At 40.4% G+C, this 22285-nt stretch overlaps 1 protein-coding gene across 1 annotated transcript; it reads right to left on the bottom strand.

Annotated features, from left to right (window-relative positions):
- Positions 1-11596: 11596 nt before the first annotated feature.
- Positions 11597-20938, bottom strand: LOC118496346 (secretory phospholipase A2 receptor-like). Its single transcript, XM_036007710.1, has 6 exons — positions 20852-20938; positions 15068-15258; positions 13681-13894; positions 12783-13124; positions 12391-12482; positions 11597-12320 (listed from the first exon to the last, which is right to left on the bottom strand). Exons 1-6 carry the CDS (start codon positions 20886-20888, stop codon positions 12186-12188), a joined length of 1011 nt encoding a protein of 336 aa, XP_035863603.1. The 5' UTR covers positions 20889-20938; the 3' UTR covers positions 11597-12185.
- Positions 20939-22285: the final 1347 nt, after the last annotated feature.

The raw sequence follows: 22285 nt of genomic DNA, 5'->3' as shown, positions 1-22285 counted from the left end.
ACTTACAGTTTCAGTGAATGGGTCTTGAAGGTTATTTTCCATTAGGACCTGAAAGAGAGCCAGTGCACCGCTGCAACCCTTGAAGTCCTCTTTTTCGTAGATCAGGGACAGTTCTGTTTTGAGTCTGGCTTTGTCCTAATGGGATAGGCATCCACCGTGGTTTCTACTGCTGAATCTGGGAACTTTCTGCTGTGTTGTGGGAACACAGCGGTACTGATGAGATGCTTGGTGACAGTAAACCTCTCCTTGGCATGGCTCATAATGGTATCACATACCTATGAAATGATACATCATTATAGAAAAGTAAACACAGAAAACATTAAGTTTTCACATTTCTCACTTCAGCAATACAATCAGCATATTCATAGCAGTTACAATTTAGTTATGAGCAAGTAAGGCTTACTGCTATTATTAAAGCATAAATGTAGTAGATAGATATGTATAATGATGACAATTCAGAAATCAAAAATGTGCAAACAAACACAAATACATATAGGCTAATAGATAACAGAGATATAATTCTTGTTACTGCTTACCTCTATTTCCAGATGCTGTTGCGTTTCTTCTCCCATTGTCCTCCGTTTCTTCTGAGGGGGGGGGTCCCCTATACTCCTCATCCTCAACTAGAGTCCCTGATCCAAAACTAGTTTCACAAGTCACTGTCCACCCTGAAACTACTGTAAAGTAAGATCATTATTAGCATGTCATTAACACAGATTATTTTTCAAAATGAGAGAAATTAAAAAAGAAACAGGCAGGCATGCAGGTCGGTTGGAGGTTGGTGCTCCAGCGCCCTCTATGGGCGAGCCACTGCTGGTTGAAGAGGTCAGTAATGAAGTAGTGAAAAAGACAATAAAAAGACATAAAATCAAGTCTATAAAAAGTGTTTTAGGAAGTGATTTATAAGAAGTGTAATTTCAGAACCATAAGCAGCAACATTGATTGTGATTCCCCCTCTACTGCCATGCAGTGGGAGGAGACACCGTTTGACTTCAAACCATTTAATTCACAATGTGATTCAACGTGATGCAAACAGATATGATGGTCTGATATTCACCATGGAGACAGAGGGAGACAGAGGGAGACAGAGGGAGACAGAGGGGGACAGAGGGAGACAGAGGGAGACAGAGGGAGACAGAGGGGGACAGAGAGAGACAGAGGGGTACAGAGAGAGACAGAGGGAGACAGAGGGAGACAGAGGGGGACAGAGAGAGACAGAGGGGTACAGAGAGAGACAGAGGGAGACAGAGGGAGACAGAGGGGGACAGAGAGAGACAGAGGGGTACAGAGAGAGACAGAGGGAGACAGAGGGAGACAGAGGGGGACAGAGAGAGACAGAGGGGTACAGAGAGAGACAGAGGGAGACAGAGGGAGACAGAGGGGGACAGAGAGAGACAGAGAGAGACAGAGAGAGACAGAGAGAGACAGAGGGAGACAGAGAGAGACAGAGGGGTACAGAGAGAGACAGAGAGAGACAGAGGGAGACAGAGAGAGACAGAGGGAGACAGAGAGAGACACGGGGTCTCGAGTCCTAGATGTTCTACTGCTGCCCTGCAACATCCTAGATGAGGTAGATGACTGTGTGTATACCTTGTATGTACCGTATTTTCCGGACTATAAGTCGCACTTTTTTTCATACTTTGGCTGGTCCTGCGACTTATAGTCAGGTGCGACTTATATATCAAAATATTTATAATTTCACGTTTTTAAATGTTATTTCATGCTGAAAACATTACCGTCTACAGCCGCCAGAGGGCACTCTAGGCAAAAAGAAACTGCAGGTGACTTTAGGTAGTCAAATATGCAGCCGAAAACGGTAATCGAGCTGCAGAAAGTTTGGAGTGAGAGAGAAACTTGTGAGGGACTGGCGAAAAGGTGACTCTTACTGCAATGAAGAAAACAAAGAAAGCTAGTCGCGCACTGAAAGCAAGATGGCCAGAGCTGGAGGAACGAGTCCACAGATGTAGATGCACGTCAATGGTGCCGTTACGTCTCCACGCCCTGGTAGTTGTTCTGTATTCTGTTGTATAGTTGAATAACTGTTAATGTGTTACGTTAACATACCGGACACCTACCGTATTCAGCCCCTTGTTCTGTGTGCTACTGTGTAGTTGAATAACTTACCTTTCCAGATTAAATGTCTGTTCTTGATCTTGGATTTTGTGAAATAAATTTCTAAATAAATGCGACTTATAGTCCAGTGCGACTTATATATGTTTTTTTCCTCTTCATGACGCATTTTTTGACTGATGCGACTTATACTCCGGAGCGACTTATAGTCCGGAAAATACGGTATTTATGTGTCTTTATTTTGTTTATACTTGCTTCAGGGACACAAATTTTGTTGAGGTGAAGTTGAGGTAAAGCTATCTGTCATATGTGCTCACCATCTGCCTAAACTCAGTTGGTTGGAGGATGTGAAATGGGTGAAAATTGAAAGTCACATATTTAATTTGAAAGACTTCTTTCAATTTCTACTGTAATGCCAATAGAAATGTAAGAAACAACATGAACTATATTGTTTTTTTTAAACATGCTCTATAATAACATTGACTGGACTATCTGAAACTAAACTAATAAAAATGTCCTGTTACTGAAGGTTGAAAAGAAACAAAGAGGTGCTAAACACATTAGGATCTCTTCCAAATGTCAACTCAGCATTGATCAAAGTTACAGTGTCCACTGTCAACCTGAGGGCTTTATAATACAGCCTGAGGTGAGTTTAATCACTTCTACTGGTTACACACAGACTCATTATGTTGAAAACATATTCACAATCAGCCAGATAAATATCTGTAACAGGTTGAAAAATGACATGTTGCTACTGGGTTTCAGCATGAAACATTTAGCTCAGACTATGGACCAAATTACCATCCAACATTTGAAGTTTTCCTGGAGACGATCCCAGAGAAGGTGACTTTGATGGTCCAGGACCGAGAGAGGAGACAAGTCTGGAGACGTTACGTGTCTTTGAAAGGTAAAGGCTTCCCCATCCTGCAGCAGCCCTCCACCTGATGGATGTCCCAGTTAAGAGGGGCTGGATTTAAGAAAGTCAAACAAACAGGACTTTCACCCAGGAGACCGGGGTTCATGTCCAGTGTTTGACAGTGAGCTTCGGGGGGTACAGCTATTTCGACTGGTGACATCACTCTCCATTTTATATAGGCTTACATACATGAGAAGTTCTCATGTATGTAATGTATAAAATATGTATAAAATGCTTGCATTAATGCCACCATTCTTGGCTTAGTTTCACCAAGATACGGACAATATTTACTTGGTCCAGAGAGCTTCAGGAGCTGCTTGAACTTTTAGCTAGCTAGCTAGCTAGACTATGACTTCATTAGAGATGAGAGAAACACTAACAACCAATTTAAGACAGTTCTGAAAACCTGTTTAGATGACGAGTTGCTCATAACGTTTACCACAAAGCACAACGCATGATGATATACATGGTCAAAAGTCAGAACCATAGGCAGAGATTAAAGTTGATTCCACTTTCTCTTAATTTCGCTGACACACCAGCACCTGCGCCCATACCCGTTACGTACGTTTTGACAGCAGGTGAAGTGATATCAAAGAACCATAGCAAAGACCACAGTCTGAACGTACCAGACAAATGGTACAACCCAATGGGGAATGAGGGTTTGAAAATTGTATTTCATTAGATTATTTCCTGAATTGTTGGTATGTGATGGTAATACTGCATTAAATACATACAATTTTACATAGGCTAACATTATATTTTATTACATTTTGTTCAGTACCCCCAAACTATTATTTTCATCCAAGTCTCCTCTAGGGGGGTCGGACCCTCCCAATACCCCCCATAATTTGAACACTGTTCATGTCCCATATAATAAATTAAAAGGAAAAAACGGAGCTACGTCACCTTCTGCATCACATGCTAAATTAGTCTTAGTCTATATCCTCGACGTTCCACTTCCAGTATTGCTCCGGTGCCGCCAGACATTCTGCCAGATGTGCGTCCCCTTTCTCTGTCTTTGTGTTGGCGTTCTAACCTCCGGCTGATTTGTGAGGACTATGGTTAACTGCTCCTCAGATCTCTGCAGGGTAAATCCAGACAGCTAGCTAGACTATCTGTCCAATCTGAGTTTTCTGTTGCACGACTAAAACTACTTTTGAATGTCCACATGTTCCACCAAAACAAGTTCCTTCCTGAGACTATTTAGCAGAGGCACCGTGGCTCCGTCCGGAGCTTAGCCCCGCCCACGATGATTGTGATTGGTTTAAAGAAATGCCAATAAACCAGAGCAGGTTTTTCTCCCATCCAGGAATGCTGTGAGGAGTAGACAGACCTTAATCTGTTAGTTAAATTAATCTGAACTAACGCTATATCAACACACTGGTACAAACCTAGGGGGCGCCATCATAAAAAAACATGAAATATAAAATATAAATGTCTGTCTTTTGAATTCTGATTATTTCTTAAAGGATAACACAATCTAACAGTAATTTCCCTGGTTATCTTCCAGGTCCAACTGGACCAAATCCACGGAGAAATGTCCCAGCAGAGGACAGCGTCCCAGCAGAGGACAGTGATCCCCCAGAAGACAGGCTGTTGCTAGTTCGGAGACAGTTTGTGAAGCGAGTGTTCCTCGGACCGTGAACCTCCCATGGAGCCATTCTGATGCTACCAAGCCATCACCTCCTGTTAGCATCCCATTGACTGCCATTCATTCTGACGTCACTTTGACAGAGAATAACTTTACATCTGAAGAGTTTAAAGACTCTATTTGTCCGTTGTTTATTTCTAAAGAAACACAACAATGTATAAAAGGCTCCATTACCTTGTAGCTCACGTTATGGCTCCGTAGCAGACGTTTTTATAAAAATAGGCTAACGATTGGGAGCGCTAGCTGAGATGCTAACTAGCACAATGGCAGACGCCATTCACTAACGCTAAAACCATTAGCTTGATATTTTAAAGCTGCAAACTTAATCCAGTGCTGTCTAATATGTTTGTTTGCATAATAGTTACACACTTACTGTGGGATGTGTTGATTTAGCACTTTGATCTGTGCATTTTGAGCACATTAATATTTGAATTATCTTTGAGTGTTACATTTTATTTGAGATGTGTCTGAACATGCCTTCACATGGCAGACGGTACACAAAGTCTGTCTGCTTACTAGCATCTATGTTATTTGGTGTTCTAATTATTATGTGGAAGCGATATTTTGATATTATATTGAAGAGGTTTTTCAATAATTATCTCTAAGAATATTTTGAGAATGTTTGTTACCGAAATTGTGATGTCATATTACAATGATTGTTCAGTTTAATGCTATGATGATTTAACATGAATTATATTCTAGTTGATGATTGGAAGCTAAAGGAATGTTCTGACCTTACTCACCGTAGCTCAGGTTTGTTGCTGGACCCTTTGAGCCTTTGATCTACCTGGATGTTGGAGCCAGGGTTCAGAATCAGCACCATCTACCAGCCAAATGCTGGGAAAGTATGCAAGTGGCTGGTAGATTTGATTCACTCACCAGCCAAAATAAGCAATGGTAATCTATAGAGTGGCTTATCAAATATGAACATTCACTAGCCAGTCGGCTGGTGGACCAAAAAGTTAATTTTGAACCGTGTTTGGAGCCTGAATCGAGACGCTGATGGCGAGCCACAGCCCAGAGGAGAACTAGAGACTTCCACACTTCCTTACATACACCCCCCCCACCAACTGGGACAGCTGTAGGACAAACTCTCTCCACTTCCACAGTGGACTGAACGGGGGGGGGGGGGTTCTGACCTTTAAATCACAGCTGTGAGTTTAGTTTACATTTTTAATTTTTTTACTTACCCGGGTAAGATTTGTGTCATTTGAAGAGTGTGCAACGTTTATGATTTTTGGCTTCTACTTCCCATCCATGCATTAAAGAGGGACACACACATACACACACATAGACACACACACACACACACACACACACACACACACACACACACACACACACAGACACACACACACACACACACACACACCACACACACCACACACAGACACACACACACACACACACACACACACATAGACACACACACACACACACACACACACACACACACACACACACACACACACACACACACACAGACACACACACACCACACACACACACACACACAGACACACACACACACACACACACACACACACACACAGACACACAGACACACACACACACACACACACACACACACACACACACACACACAGACACACACACACACACACACACACACACACACACAGACACACACACACACACACACACACACAGACACACACACACACACACACACACAGACACACACACACACACACACACTCACACACACACACACACACAGACACACAGACACACACACACACACACACACACACAGACACACACACACACACACACACACAGACACACACACACACACACACACTCACACACACACACACACAGACACACAGACACACACACACACACACACACACACACACACACAGACACACACACACACACACACACACATAGACACACACACATACACACACACACACACACACACACACACACACAGACACACACACACACACACACACACAGACACACACACACACACACACATACACACACACACACACACATACACACACATAGACACACACACACACACACACACACACACACACACACACACACACACACACATAGAGACACATACACAGACACACACACACACACACACACACACATATACACACACACAGACAATTATTAATCGACTGATCGATTAGTTTCAGTACGTTTTAATGTGTGGGCTCCACGTTCGGTCAGATCTGGAAGTCAAAGTTGGTCATTGTGTGACTTTGGTTGTAACTCAGCGATGGAGGCAGCGGTAGAATCTCCCGTGTTCTGAGAGGTTAAAGGGATTTGTCCTGCTGTGGACGTATGTTCAACACCTAATAACAATAACAGTCTGTGGTTAGCAAAGACTAAGATTAACACTGTTATAGATCCACCTGTGATTAGAAATTAATGATACCACAGTCAGCTAGTTTTCATTCACTGTTACATCTGAAAAGACCTGAACACAAAGAGTCAGACAGCATCCCACTCTCCAGCTGTCTTTAGCAAAACTCTCCTCAGGGCCAGAAGATCATTTCAGAGCCCCCCCCCATGTCCTGCACCCTGAGTACCAGCTTCTCCCTTCAGGCAGACGCTTCAGAGTCTCCCGGTGAAGACTTGACTACTTTACCAACTCCTCTGTCCCCCTGTCCATCAAAGTCCTAGATGGCAAACCAGCCAGAGCTGCGTTCAAACTGACTGCGTCGGCCGTCAGACGGGGCGGTGAAAACACAGGCCTTTCCATTCATTTTAGATGGGGGTAGTCCAAGTGTATGTTTGTTTGTGTGTCTGCTCTATGTTGTGTTGTATTTCCTAACAGCAGATACTGGATGTGTCCAAGACTAATCTCCTTTGGATCAATAAAGTCCATCTTATTTTATTTTGTTAAAGGGATACTTCACCGATTTAGCATCAAGCTTTGTATCAGTAGAAACACGGTAATATTTTTGAATGACCATGCTTCCCTCCCTCATGTCCCCTTGACAGGGAAGATCTCTGTATTGTGGGTCTGGAAAAATGTATACCGATGACGCAAAAATCGTCATTTTACGTCATCGGTATAAATTTTCCTGAGGCAAAGGACTACAGCCAGTACTTCCGCATAGCCCATAGGGGGTTGGACGTCACTTTTTTGCGGAGACTGCCGAGTTAAAAACGAGCGTCAGCCACGTGGCCACGAAATATGCTTCCCATTGAAATACATTACTTCACATTTTCGTGCTGGCCACCACGTAAAAAACGAGAAAAACGTGCCCGTGAACACGTATCAATAGATTAAAAATAACGTGACATTTACACGACCTGCCGTGAGACCGGGCTGGATCCCCGGTCTCTGGGACGCCGACGCGCCACAACAACGGGACGGTTGGGGTTTACGCTGGGACTCGAACTCTGGGGTCTCTGGGGTGAAAGTCCTGTGTTGTTTGACCCATCCACCCCCCAACCAACCTCCCTACGTGGATTTTCGGCATTTCATACTACTAGCTACTGTAATCGTGCTGTGATCACGAAATATGCTTCCCATTGAAATTGGGTGAAAGTGCTGTAAATGCTAGCAGGTTGAGAGCCACTACTAAAAATAATAAATCATTTTGAAATCATTTTTGCTCTACTGAAAGCGCATGAAATCTTGCAAAACGTGCTTGTCTTTATAGGTTGTAACTATTGTTACATTCCATAATGTACATTTAAAATACATTTAATTGATTAAAAATAACCATAAGTTGCAGCCATAATATTTACAGTCTATGGTTGCACCCCAGCTACTGACAGGAAATGTAAACACGCCAATATTTAGTTTCATCAATGCTGGCATTGTAATTAATTGACACAATGTTGAGCACTGAAATTAATTTTCAACTGGAAATGTCAAAGTGCCATCAGACCTTTCTGACATGTTGCTGGTTACCAGTTAGAAATTATATAACTAACCACATCACTGCCTCTTGAAACAACTACTTACTACAATACTTCCAACTTAAACTTCAAAGTATTTGTATAACTTAACTCATGGTAAGGGAATTAAGGTAAAGTAAACATGAAGGGATTTTGGTAAGCACTATTTAGAATAAGAATACACTAATGCACTGTTAGTAGCAGTGATCAGATCAGTGATTGGTGAATATAATGTTAACATTTAGTAAAAATAACCTTCAGGGTGGTGAGACTGCTGGCATTAGATGTGTAGATCAACAGTAAATGTATACCTGACAGTCACAGTTGATGAAAATCAAAGGCTCCTAGGGTTAACCTTTGAAATTCCATAGAAAATGGAAAATGTTTTGAGCCCACGTATGGAAAAGTGTGGTACTGACACAAGACATGAAATTACTTAAAAAATATAACAATTAGATACAAATCCAAATAGCCTCATGTCAAAGACAACCTATTTGAGGAATACATGGAAGATTAAATGATACAAATTTAAAATTACAAAGATATTGCAAAAAAACAACTGCTGGGGTAATGTTTGACCCACTTATGCATCTAAGGGTTAAAGAAAAGAAGAAGAAAAACTGTGCTTAATTGTCAAATGCAGTATGAAAATACTAGGGCTGGGTATCACCAATGATTCCTAAATGTATTCAGATTCTCAAGGTTCTGATTGGATCACATTTCTGAAATATCAGTTCCAACACCAGTTTATTTAGTTTGGATATAAAAGAGATTCAAGAAGAACATTTAATGTGATCATATTTCCATACCGTGGTGAAGTTGGTTTCATACTGGACGTTGGCTGTTGGACTCATTAGAACAATCTATTGTGCAGCTTGACCTGTTGACCTGCCCATGTCAGAACCATCTGGTGAACTCAGCTAACTGACCCACACATAACACACAGCTGCTTCTCTCAACAACACACACTTTGTAAATTGGTATTTATAATTATCTATTGTAATTTATTTTCTTCTAATTTAAAAGTAGTCAAATAATTTAATTTGCAACTTCATGTCTTGTTCAAGGTTTCACAGGCGTATTTAATAAAAGACAAAGAAATTCCTGAACCTGTCCTCCAGTTGGTGTATACTAGTATTTTTAAGACCTAAGCCATAAGTATGTCTTTAGAATGTGTATCAAAACTGTTTATGCACTGAATAATGTTCTGGTTTAATAAAGACAAGAATTCAACCTAATTAAGATGAATGAGGGGGATCATTAAAAATTAGTTATTTCAAAACAGCTGTATTGCTGTGAACTAAAGTATTTAAGATGAATCAATTACTATATCTAAGTTTTTTTAATAAAATAACAAGAAAGCACAAGGACAATTTGCCTCTGACACAAGACCTATTCAGCAGTTTGGTTAACCACTGCTACTTACCTACTTCCCACTGTTACTTGAGATTTAATGGTATTAAAATGAACATATTCTGACAACAAGCTGCCTCTTTGTTTAACAGACTCAGAAAAATAAATCATTTTGATTCATTCAGTTAACTAAATGTATGTAACAATGAGTGGTTTCTGTGTCAAAAGAGGCCTTGTGCCATATGAAGGATATCTTTCTGTTAATCATAGTTTGTTTTTTATTTAAAGGTCTAAGATCCATGTGGCTGCGTAAAGGAATTGTATTTTTCATATTTTGAATTAAGCTATATTATATATTTATTAACATGATAAAAATTCTCTAAAATCAAAAGGTGGGTGTTTGGAGAAAAGAAGTTTGTGTCATGTGTAGGGCACCAACTTTACCACGATATTTAAACTGTATTCACTACTTCTCATGTAGACGTCTTCCCTTTTCTCATGAACCAATCAGCTGGCCCTTCATCCAGCCCATAATAACCTACCTGTAACGTTTCTCTGTCTCCTCTTCTGTTTGGAAGCAGCTCCACATCATCTGTCCTCTGATATGAAAACAGCTGAGTTATGATCATATTGAGTGGAACATTAAACTAGCAGCCAGAGAGTCTGTTTATCAGACATTGCTGACAGAAAACGCTGCAGTTTAAAGTCAACTCGTTTTCATAACACACACAATGTTCTCCATTAAATATTCAGCTGACGGTCTGAAGTTACCTAGCAACAGTGGATGTTACCGTCAGCTCAGTCAGCGTTAGCCTGACATCAACAGGTGTAGACAGAAAATATGATTATGAGCTCATTTACTGAATCAACCAACTCAGGTCTCCTTTCTTTTCTTTCTTTTCATCCACAACATTAAAGTCTTCTGCTGCTGCTGCTGGCGTTGTGCTGCAGACCGAGATACCTGCTCACTGGAACTTTCTATCCTTCTGTCAACTATTTTAGAGTGCACGCCATGTTCCTGGTCCACACAGGCACGCTCTCTGCTGCTCCTCCGTGGTGGTCAAACAATAATAACAAAGCACTCTGAAAGTAGTCACGGGATTTACATGTACATGTACAAAAACTATTGAAATTTGACCAAAACAATGATAACTTGCTTTTATCTTGAGCACAAGTGACTCGAGAAACAACAACAAAGCGACTGAGAACAACTGTTAATGAGTTGAGCTGCTCTACAATCTGTCCCTATCTTCCCCTGGTTGGGAATCACTGCCCCGGTATAATGCAGAGAGGGAGAGAGCCCTCTGCTGGCAAGATCTGTGCTAACATCCTAGAGACACACCTGATAACAGAATACAGGTAAGAGACAGGAATACCACCATCACACATCCTAGAGACACACCTGATAACAGAATACAGGTAAGAGACTAAGTCATCATGTGTTTGACCCTTTATGTTTCTCTGAATTAAAGAATGTTTCTGTCTCTTCTTGTTCAATGCAAGAACTCAACTAATAGAAACAGAAAATGCTGAGTCATCCTGCTAACCACCAACTCATGTTTTAAATAGTTAAAGAAAAGATTGAAAGTCTTTTTGTTAGTTCATCATTTTCACAACTTTATTAAATTCATAAGAACAAAACAATTTGTATTCAAATTCACCATTAAAAAGCTCTTTTATTTCTTACTAAAATATATTAAGTTTATGACCAAATGTGACAAATAAAAATCCTCAAATCTTGATATTGAAGAAGCTGGAAGCTGTAAATATTTAGTATTTTAGTTTAGAAGATGTTACAGACACATAACAAGTCTCATGACTAACTTTAGGTAAATGTTTAAAGTTTGCATCTCTAATAAGGTGACAGAACAACAATCATACATATAATTACTTTATAATATTACTCTCACATGAAGAAAGATAGTTAGTCTGATGAAAACAGATTTTAAATATTCAACACTAAAGATAATTTATATTTTAAACAAATTAAATAATGTTAATGTTAAAACATCTCCACCACAACCTGAAAAACATCAACATAAAATATCAGAAATCAGTAAAACATGTCGGTTATATTTCCACACAGACAATAAATCAGATAAATACTAAAGTCTTGTTTTATTCTAACAACAGTCTGAAGCCCAAATATATTAAGTTTATGATCAAATATAACAAAGAAAAGCATCAAATCTTCATATTTGAGAAGCTGAAAGCTGTGAATATATTTAGTATTTCTGCTTGCAAAGAAACAGACTTTTCTCTGATGAAAACAGACGCAGCAACTCGACATTACAGCTCATCCCTCTTCCTCCTCCTCTTGTTTGTCTTCTTGTCTTCCTTGTGGAAGACTTTTCCATCGGCCTGCTTCCTCCAGCTCAGTTTGATGTTGTCGTCCAGCCCCTGGTCCCTCAGCTTCTGTTTCAGCTGAGACACAAAACTTATCTTATCTCATTTGTTTTTTCATAAAGGTAAAACAGTATAAAACATGATGTACCTGCTTCAACATGGCCTCCATCACAGCAGCGTCATTCAGATCCAGATTCTTCTTGTTCTCAAACTTCACTTTCACCACTTTCTTTGACACCACTTTGTAAAAATCAAACAAACTTTATGAGTTCAAACATTTCTGTCTGGATAATAATCAGCATCCTGTTCATTCCTCAATTTAGTTATTTAGATGTGGGATTTGTTTTAAACATCTAACTTTGTTTGACACATCTGTAGTTTTGCACAGGAAGATTTTCACTCATTCTGTTAAAAACATCTTGAGAAAACCGTATCATCAACTTAAAATCCTGAATCTAATCGTGAGTTGAGTATATCGTTACATCCCTATTGTCCTGAATCTAAATGTAAAAGCTGTCTGAATCCCGGGTTAGCACTCACCTGGACCGTAGCAAATGAACGCTCTCTCCATGTCACAGGACCAGTCCTCCCAGGTTCCTGATTGGCTGAAGTCTGCAGCCACACAAGCCTCGTTGTTGATGTTATCAGGTTGCCCGTTCTTCCAGAACCTGAATGAGGAGGTACTTCCATCTGACCACTTCCAGGAGTCTCTGAAAAGGCCAAACCAGGCCCAGTTTCCTCCAGCAGGTATCATCGCCTGTACCTTCTGGTTCTCTGTCGTGTTTCTCACACTGGCCAGGTCTGTGTAGTGAGCTCTGCAGTAGCTCTGGGCTTCAGTCCATGTCATGCGGGTGTTGATGTAGACAAAAGTCACATTTGACCCTGAAAATGGAGCACAGAGAAGTGTAGAGGCAGCATAACATACAACCTCCATCCATCCACATCTGTGATTCATGTCTTTATAATATCTAAAATAAATCCCCTGAGATATAAAGAACCACATCAATAAACTAATCAAGAACTTTATTTATCAACAGTCTCTCCACACTAATAAGAAATGTCCTTAAATCTAAAAAACAAGATTATGTTGTTATTTTTCTGCATGTGAATATTTTCTCAGGTTAATTAAACACACATGATCTGTTTATATTGTAAGATGTGTGCACGTGAACATGCACAAGTCCAATCTCTATAATATAATATGATATGTCTTCCTCTGGTGGTGATGCTGATGAACCACTGAGCTGTTGTACTGCTCTCATTCCTGCCGTCTTATTATCTGCTGCTCAGTCAGCTGTAAAGCTCTTTGAATGGTACTAACCTGTGTGAAAGCTGCTTTTTGTCAGAGTGACTGACTGATACTACAGAGGCCCGAATAATGAAAACAAAGAGGCAAAGAGAAGCAGAGAAGGGAAACTTCACTAGTTAATATTCTCACCTCTGACATCTGCGCAGACTAGATACCACCTGTAGTCACAACTGTAGTCGTGCCAGAGTCCATCAGAACCCATCGTTGTGCAGAGTTTTATACTGTATTCAGTGTTTGGTCGTCCAGCCATCCATTGTCTGAACTCCGTCTCCCCGGGTTTGTAGAAACTTGTGTTTGACAGTGACCACCTCCAGCTGTCACGGGACAGTCCTATCCAGGCTCTCTGATTGTGATATAAAGAATTAGACTCTGCTCTAGCTGTTTGTTGAAGACCATATGTTTACCTAATCTTTCCATCTCCAGTCTTGATACTATCAGTCTGATCCTCTAGGACTCCTTCATTCTGTTACCCTCCTTTAATAACTCATTACCAGAGATAGTTTCTGATCACTGAAACTGATTTTCAATTAGCTTCTCCAGAACATAGATCTCTGTTGTTGTAAATACTGTTTTGCGTCGGGGTTACTGGCGGACGCTGCTCCTTGCGACTGTGCATTTGCGCGGCACTCAGACACCACAAATTGTCAACAATGAAAAGGGAACTCCCTGCTGAGTTCAATGATACCTCACACAAGACTCTACCTTAAACGGGTCACCAGTTATGAAAGAGGGCGTGGCCTGAGTAAGTGGGCGTGGTTAAAGTATAGGGGGCGGCTCAGTATCACATGTAGACCACACTAATTATAAGTTTCATGTAAATCGGATGATGTTTGTCATATAAGGCTGATTTCCTGTTGCCAGCAGGGGGCACTACGACCAAAAGTCAATTTTGGCCTGTAGGTGTCCTCAGGCCTGGACTCTTGTCAATCGTGAGAAATTTCGGCCAAACTGGACAAGGTATACTAAAGTTACAACAACTTTTTCGTTCATCGATAAATGCTCAAAATGGACGCCACGCCCACACCGTCTGACGAAAAGTTTTTCTTTTAATAACTTTTCATCTTTAACGTCTTAGGATGGCACAGACCGAATTTGAAGTTGATCGGATGAAATCTCTAGGAGGAGTTCGTTAAAGTACGACATGTGGAAATGGCCAAAATTGCACTAATTTTAAACTTTCAATTCAAAATGGCGGACTTCCTGTTGGGTTTAGGGTATGGCTCCAATGAGCTTTTTTGTACATCTTGATATCTGACATATGTGTACCAAGTTTCGTGAGTCTACGATAAACGCACTGCAGGGGCTCAATTTTAGTTATTTTGTAGGGAGCGCTAGCGAGCCATTCTTGTGCGTATATTCCCGAAACCCTTAAAATACGTAAACGTTCACCAGACTTCATGCGACTGCCAATTTTGGTGAGTTTTTGAGTATTGTCTGTTTTGAGCTACTGTCTGCTGAGGGTTTCGAACCTCCTGTCAGAAAGACTTTGAGATGAAAGAGAGAAAAGTGAACTCACGTAGCTGTTCTTGGAGTAGAACATGTTGTCTAAATTTGCCGTGTTGTTCAGGATCTTCATAACCTCCATGTTGTCTACAGTGGCCAGGTCTCCGTCTTTCTCTCTGCAGTATCTTTGGGCTTCAGTAAAGTTCTTCCTGTCATAAACAAAATAGTACTGACGTCCAGCAGCTGATGAGACAGCACTCAGCCCTGTAGAGACACACACACATTTAATATCAACAACTTTTTAAAGACATTTCGTATCACTGTTATGCAGATAATACACAATTATATGTTCTAGTTACACCAACAGAACCTGCTCTCTGTTTCTTTACATGACTTAGGTTTTATGATAGAATAGAATAGATGTGTGTTTCCATTTGCACCGGTACAGGGCCGTACAGGTAGTCTGGCTATCATCAGACCAAGCTCAATCTTTTAAGACTGAACATTAGTCTGGGGAGTCTGCTCTGTATTTTCTCTGCACAAGAGGTGTGATCAACGGGCATAGTTCAAATTACTCTGTATGCAATTGGATAGTCCTTCAACCAATCAGAGCAACGAGCATCAACGGGTTGCTGTGCTTCGGTGGCCGCCATGTTGAATGTAAACAAAAAGCTGCTTGGTCACTTCTCTATCGTTATCGTGTTAAACCGGCCAATAGCGCGCCAGGTGGATAAGCCAGTTTGTGATTGGTTCCCGCAGATTTGTAACGGAAGCAGGATAGATAAACGTACAGGTTTCCAGCCTGAGCTGCAGGGAGAAATCAAACCCCCGGCAGATCGGCCTGGTTTACCCAGTCTACCGTACAGGTACATTAAGTGGAATTATTATGCGTTGCTCTTAGAGTCAGCTTCACAAAACTAGAAAATGCATTTCCTGCAGTAAAATGTGTGTGAATGCTGAGAAGGCTAAACTGGATTACTGGCTTAAACGTGTAAGAAGAAGCCTAAATCATGGACAACATTGTTGTGGGATTGGTGACAGGCTCGTCAGTCATCAGTTAAAAAAAAGGCTTGTCCGTCCAGGGCGGGCACAGCTGACTCTGGGGGCGGACCCAGCTCCCCTAAAGCCCGCCCATAACGCCAGAACTGAATAGATGTGACTAACTGGTAAACCCAGTAGTGCGAGTAGTTACTGGAACACAAACTAAATTAATGCTGCAAGCAGCGTTGGACGGGCCCTCACACCTCCTTGCATGACCGATGAAAATGGAACTCTCTGCTCAGTTCAATGATACCTCATACAAGAGTGTACAAGAAACGGATCATTAGTTATTAAAGGGTGCGTGGCCTGAGTATCTTAGACTTAGACTTAATCATATGGGGCGGGGCAAACGTCACAAATTGAAAAGGAACTCTTTGCTGAGTTCAATGATACCTCTCACAAGAGTGTACCTTCAACGGTTCACAAGTTATGAATGGGTGCGTGGCCTGAGTACATGGGCGTGGCTAGAGTATAGGGGCCGGCTCATTATCACATGGAGACCACACATTATAAGTTTCATGTAAATCGGATGATTTACATGAAACGATTTCTCGTTCATCGCTAAACACTCAAAATGGCCGCGATGCCACGCCCACACTGTTTGACGAAATGTTTTTCTTTTAATAACTTTTCATCTTTAAGGAGTTGAGATGGTACAGACAAAATTTGAAGTCCATCAGATGAGATCTCTAGGAGGAGTTCGTTAAAGTACGACATGTGGAAATTGCCAAAATCGCACTAATTTCGAAAATTCAATTCAAAATGGCGGACTTCCTGTTGGATTTAGGGTATGGCTCCAATGAGCTTTTTTGTACGTCTTGACATGCTACATATGTGTATCAAACATTTTAAAGAGACCCTATTCTGCTTTTTGGACTTTTCCCGTCTTTTAGTGTGTTATATAGTTTTTTTTGTGTATGTAATAGATGTGAAGTTGTGCGTAAAGTTACCGCTGGTAAACCCAGTAGTCTGGGTAGTTACTGGAACACAACCTAACTGGTAAACCCAGTAGTGTGAGTAGTTACTGGAACACAACCTAACTGGTAAACCCAGTAGTGTGAGTAGTTACTGGAACACAACCTAACTGGTAAACCCAGTAGTCTGGGTAGTTACTGGAACACAAACTAACTGGTAAACCCAGTAGTGTGAGTAGTTACTGGAACACAACCTAACTGGTAAACCCAGTAGTGTGAGTAGTTACTGGAACACAACCTAACTGGTAAACCCAGTAGTCTGGGTAGTTACTGGAACACAAACTAACTGGTAAACCCAGTAGTGTGAGTAGTTACTGGAACACAACCTAACTGGTAAACCCAGTAGTGTGAGTAGTTACTGGAACACAACCTAACTGGTAAACCCAGTAGTCTGGGTAGTTACTGGAACACAAACTAAAGAAACAATAACGTTAGTTGAGCTCACTGCAGCAGCGCTTGATGATAAATTAGACAGGTTGCAACATGCTAGAGAAGCTAAGCTACACAACGCAAGCCTCTTAACCTTGTGTTTTCCTCGGGTCAAATTTGACACAAGGTTTTTTTATATCAGAAATGTGGGTTTCTTTCAACCAAATTGCCCAAAAATAATTGTTTAAATGGTTTCAAAACAGTATTGTGACTAAACTTTGACATAAACCAGTCTGTGATCCACGCAACATCCTCTGATCTTAACTATTAGTCAAAATAATTCATAATTTCTGTTTTTTGTAAAGTCAAAAGTTAGGTATAATGTCATATAAATTAGGTTTATTGACCATGAGTTAAAAAATAGGTTGAAAAAAGTGACAAAAACATTGGTAAAAAGTTTATTTTCAATTTTCACCCAGAAAGAGTTCATGGTCGACGGGAAGACAACGCAAGCCTCTAAAAAAAATCAATACAAGGGTAGATATTAAAGGGTGATAAAATCCAGGTATATGGATGCAAGGCCGTCCCTCCTCCTGTGATTTTATTAGGCTAATGACTGATAACATTTAGGGTCGGAGGTCAACCGTATCCTTCTCACCTTTGTTTACCCCTGACCAGTTTTCATGGCTGCAGTGGAAATTTAATCTCACATTATTTAAATTTTATTCACACAAAAAACATTAATGGTGAACATTTATGACTTTAGACGAAAGCAAAGAAGGAAGAAACTTAAAGTGTGATCAATGATTGTGTCTTATAATATATTAATAAACTCTAATTATAGATGCATTCCTGTTTACATCACATCTAGTTGTATCAATCCATTTTCTGCCTCTTATCTGATCTGAGTCTGAGAGGGAGTCCAGACATCCCTCCCAGTCTGAGAGAGTCTGAGAGGGAGTCCAGACATCCCTGGACTGGTCTGGACTCCCTCTCAGACTCTCTCAGACTGGGAGTCCAGACATCCCTCTCAGTCTTACAGAGTCTGAGAGGGAGTCCAGACATCCCTCCCAGTCTGACAGAGTCTCTGCTCTCCGTTGACTTGTATAGCCTGAAGGTTTTCTCCTCTTTATTCCGTGTATATGTATATATGTCTAAAAGCTGCTGTGTGCTGATATTCACTACCATCAGGGTCAAGAACCCAGAACTTAAGTTTTTATGAGCTGCTGAATCAAAAAACTGAACTTTTCTGAAGACCAAAGTTGAAACATGAACATGAAGAATCAGCAGAGAGAATGGAGAGACTGTGGGATCCTGACACGTAACGACATAACGTCAGCTTAGTGTGAGGATCCCACAGTCTTCCACAGTTACCTTATAAGAGCAGAATACATATGGCTATGTAATATGAACAATGTAAGAACAACATGTACAGATATGTGCAATGTAGGATCAGTGATATTATACTAATAGTAAAAATAATATAGATAAATGCAGTGTATTATTATAAGAAAAACATGATACATACAACAGTATGAACCATATAGACAGATATGTACAGTATGTACAGCTATGTGCAGTGTGGTAACAGTACCATTGTAGTTCAGAAACAGTAACATTATAAGAGTAGTGAGAATAAGTGTATATGTGCAGGCTGAATAGTATGAAGAGCAGTAGAATATGGTTATGTATAAGTGTAGTTACTTTCATCACATCAGAGTCGACTTTAAAAGATCTGAAGTCATGTAACCCTACTGCTCATAGAGCAGGCACAGCCCGCCCAGTGGCTGGTTTTAATTTGGTTGACCAATCACAACAGAGTGGGCCAGCTGACCAATCAGAGCAGACTGGGCTTTTCAGGAAGGCGGGCCAAGTGCTCAGAGTGTTTCAGGTGAAGGAGCTGCAGCAACGGGCAGAATGAGAAATATTATAAGTTGTTTAAACATCAAAGCATGTAAACATATTCTAGTAGACCCCAACACAACAAATATGATGCTGAAATATAGTATAATAGGGGCTCTTTAAGGTTTAAGTTGAGTAGGAATCCGTAAAATAAGACTTGAATATACATGACTCAGCAAATGATAACAATACGGTGAATGCTGCTGAATCAGCATACACACAAATATAGTATTTATATATATATATATATATATACATGTATAAGAATATACAAGAAATACAATGAAAATATAAAGCTTAACAAATACATTAAACTACTTGTAAATATAGATATTATTGATATTATCGTATTATTATTGCACCTGAGATCTTTCACATTGTTATGGCACATAACTTTGGAATATTGGAAACATACGTTGTCATCATCGTACATCATGTCAGTTGTTTAGTATTACATTTGGTATTGCTGCTTGTTATGTAACGTTTCTCATTGGCTGCCCTCTCCCCTCCCTGGAGGATCTTTATGGTTCCTGCTGCCTCTAAAACAGTCTAAAACCTCCTCACAGATCATCTCACCCCGGACACCCTCCTCAAAGATCATCTCACCCCGACACCCTCCTCAAAGATCATCTCACCCCGACACCCTCCTCAAAGATCATCTCACCCCGACACCCTCCTCAAAGATCATCTCACCCCGGACACCCTCCTCTGTTACGTATGAACCTAGTCACAGTTCAGTCCAGGGGGGTTCACGGTATGAGTCTAACTTTCATCGTCTCTTTTAAAGTTAACTGGGCCGAGCCCTCTGCTGTGTTTTGACAAGAAGTATTTCACAAGAAGGAGCTCATAACGTAACTAAAGATTAACTGTGCTGTACAACATTTATTTTGAGGACCTCAGCGTGGCTGGTCGTCTGATATGCCGGCTCGACGCACGCACCAGTGCACAAGTATAAAAATCAGGCCACTTACATAGACTACGGCGAAAGCTCTGCGTGGAGCCTGATATTTATATATATATATATATATATATATATATATATATATATATATATATATATATATATATCTTGTTATTCTTGTGAAATAATTCTTGTCAAAACACAGCAGAGGGCTCGGCCCAGTTAACCTTAAAAGAGACAATATAAATATCTATATATAGATAGATAGATAGATAGATAGATAGATAGATAGATAGATAGATAGATAGATAGATGGATAGATAGATAGATAGATAGATAGATAGATAGATTTAGATTTTTTTTTTTTTTTTTTTTTTAATTTTTCCAAAAAAAATGAGAAATTCCAGTAAAATATATAAAATATATAAATATATATATTTATATTGTCTCTTTTAAAGATAACTGGGCCGAGCCATCTGCTGTGTTTTGACAAGAAGTATTTCACAAGAAGGAGCTCATAACGTAACTAATGATTATCTAAGCTGTATGTCATTTTTTTTGTGGATTTGATTTACAAATAAATTAATAAAATATAAGAGTTCTGTAGCCACAAGGATATATAGATGTGTAATAAGACTATAAACATTTATAAAACCTAATAACCTCTCACCTGTTGCAGCCATGATGAGCAGAAGAAGTTTGTCCATCTTGTTTGCTCTCCGTCCTCCTCACTGAGACTTCAGACAGACCGCTGATCATATAACTCATTGTTCCACATGAACAGTCAACAACACCTCCTTATTGTTTGGCTGCGTGGACATTTTTCACAGGTAACAACATTTACATGATAGTCAAATAATGAGCATAACAGAGAAAAGAAAAGGTTCCTCTTTTTCTAAGACATGTTTGATGCCATTTTGTTGGCCTACAGCCATAAACAAATAGGTTTTTTTTGTTATTATTTTAATTTAACCTTTGTTGACCCAAGTCATGAAGAACAGAGTCTTATTTCCAATAGCAGCCTGGAAAAGTGTCTTAAAGCCTAACTCTCGCCAAAATGCAGCCTAGGGTCTTTTTGTGAATGGACCCGAGTCACACGTTCATTTAAAATCATAATTAGGACGGAAACGCCACTTTTAAGATTGACCAGATTCTCATTTTGGGTCAAATGGCACAAACACACACACACACACACACACACAGACACACAGACACAGACACAGACACAAAGACACACACAGGTTTGTGTCACTATCTTTGTGGGGACTTGCGTGTGTGTGTGTGTGTGTGTGTGTGTGTGTGTGTGTGTGTGTGTGTGCGTGTGTGTGTGTGTGTTTGTGTGTGTGTGTGTGTGTGTGTGTGTGTGTGTGTGTGTGTGTGCGTGTGTGTGTGTGTTTGTGTGTGTGTGTGTGTGTGTGTGTGTGTGTGTGTGTGTGTGTGTGTGTGCGTGTATGTGTGTTTTTCTGTAGCCTTTTCTGCTTTTGACTTGTGTATTTTTGAGTATCTCCCCTTTTTGGTTAGTTTTTGGTTAGTTTTTTTGCTTGGGTAATTCTTCCTTGTTCATTGGCCACATCTGTATTATAACTGCGCATGTGCAGTATATTCTGTTTCCCCTACGACAGTTTTGTATGTTGTTTTTTTGTCAATAAAAAAAAAAATGGTAAAGGCAAGTCCGGCCCTACTCTACCTCTGATTGGCTACTATTTGTTGCCTTGTTTAGTTGGATTGGTTGGATTTACGGGAAGAATTCCAGATTCAGCCAATCAGAGGCAGAGAAAGGCAGAGTAGGGCGGGACATTTGCTAACTCTTCAGCACACTGGACAACGCATGCGCACCTCGTTCACTTCCTGACAGCTGAAACAACAACAGCAGAAACTCACCTGTTCCTTCACCTCTTTGTGTTTTCTGTGTTTTCTGTAACCGTGTTGGCTGCTGAGCGATGTGGCGGCGCGTCAGTTCACTGAGGAGGAGATGGCTGCTGTCGGGTAACACAGAAACACACCTGAGAGAAATACACATCCTTTACTGCAGTAAAAGTACTAACACACACTGTGATAATACTCCACTACAAGTTAAAGTCCTGCATTAAGACCTTACTGCAGT

This window comes from Sander lucioperca, chromosome 11 (genome assembly GCF_008315115.2).
Source record: "Sander lucioperca isolate FBNREF2018 chromosome 11, SLUC_FBN_1.2, whole genome shotgun sequence".
Taxonomy (NCBI): domain Eukaryota; kingdom Metazoa; phylum Chordata; class Actinopteri; order Perciformes; family Percidae; genus Sander; species Sander lucioperca.
Note: the sequence above shows the minus strand (reverse complement) of the source record. Positions and strands in the feature narration are given on the sequence as shown.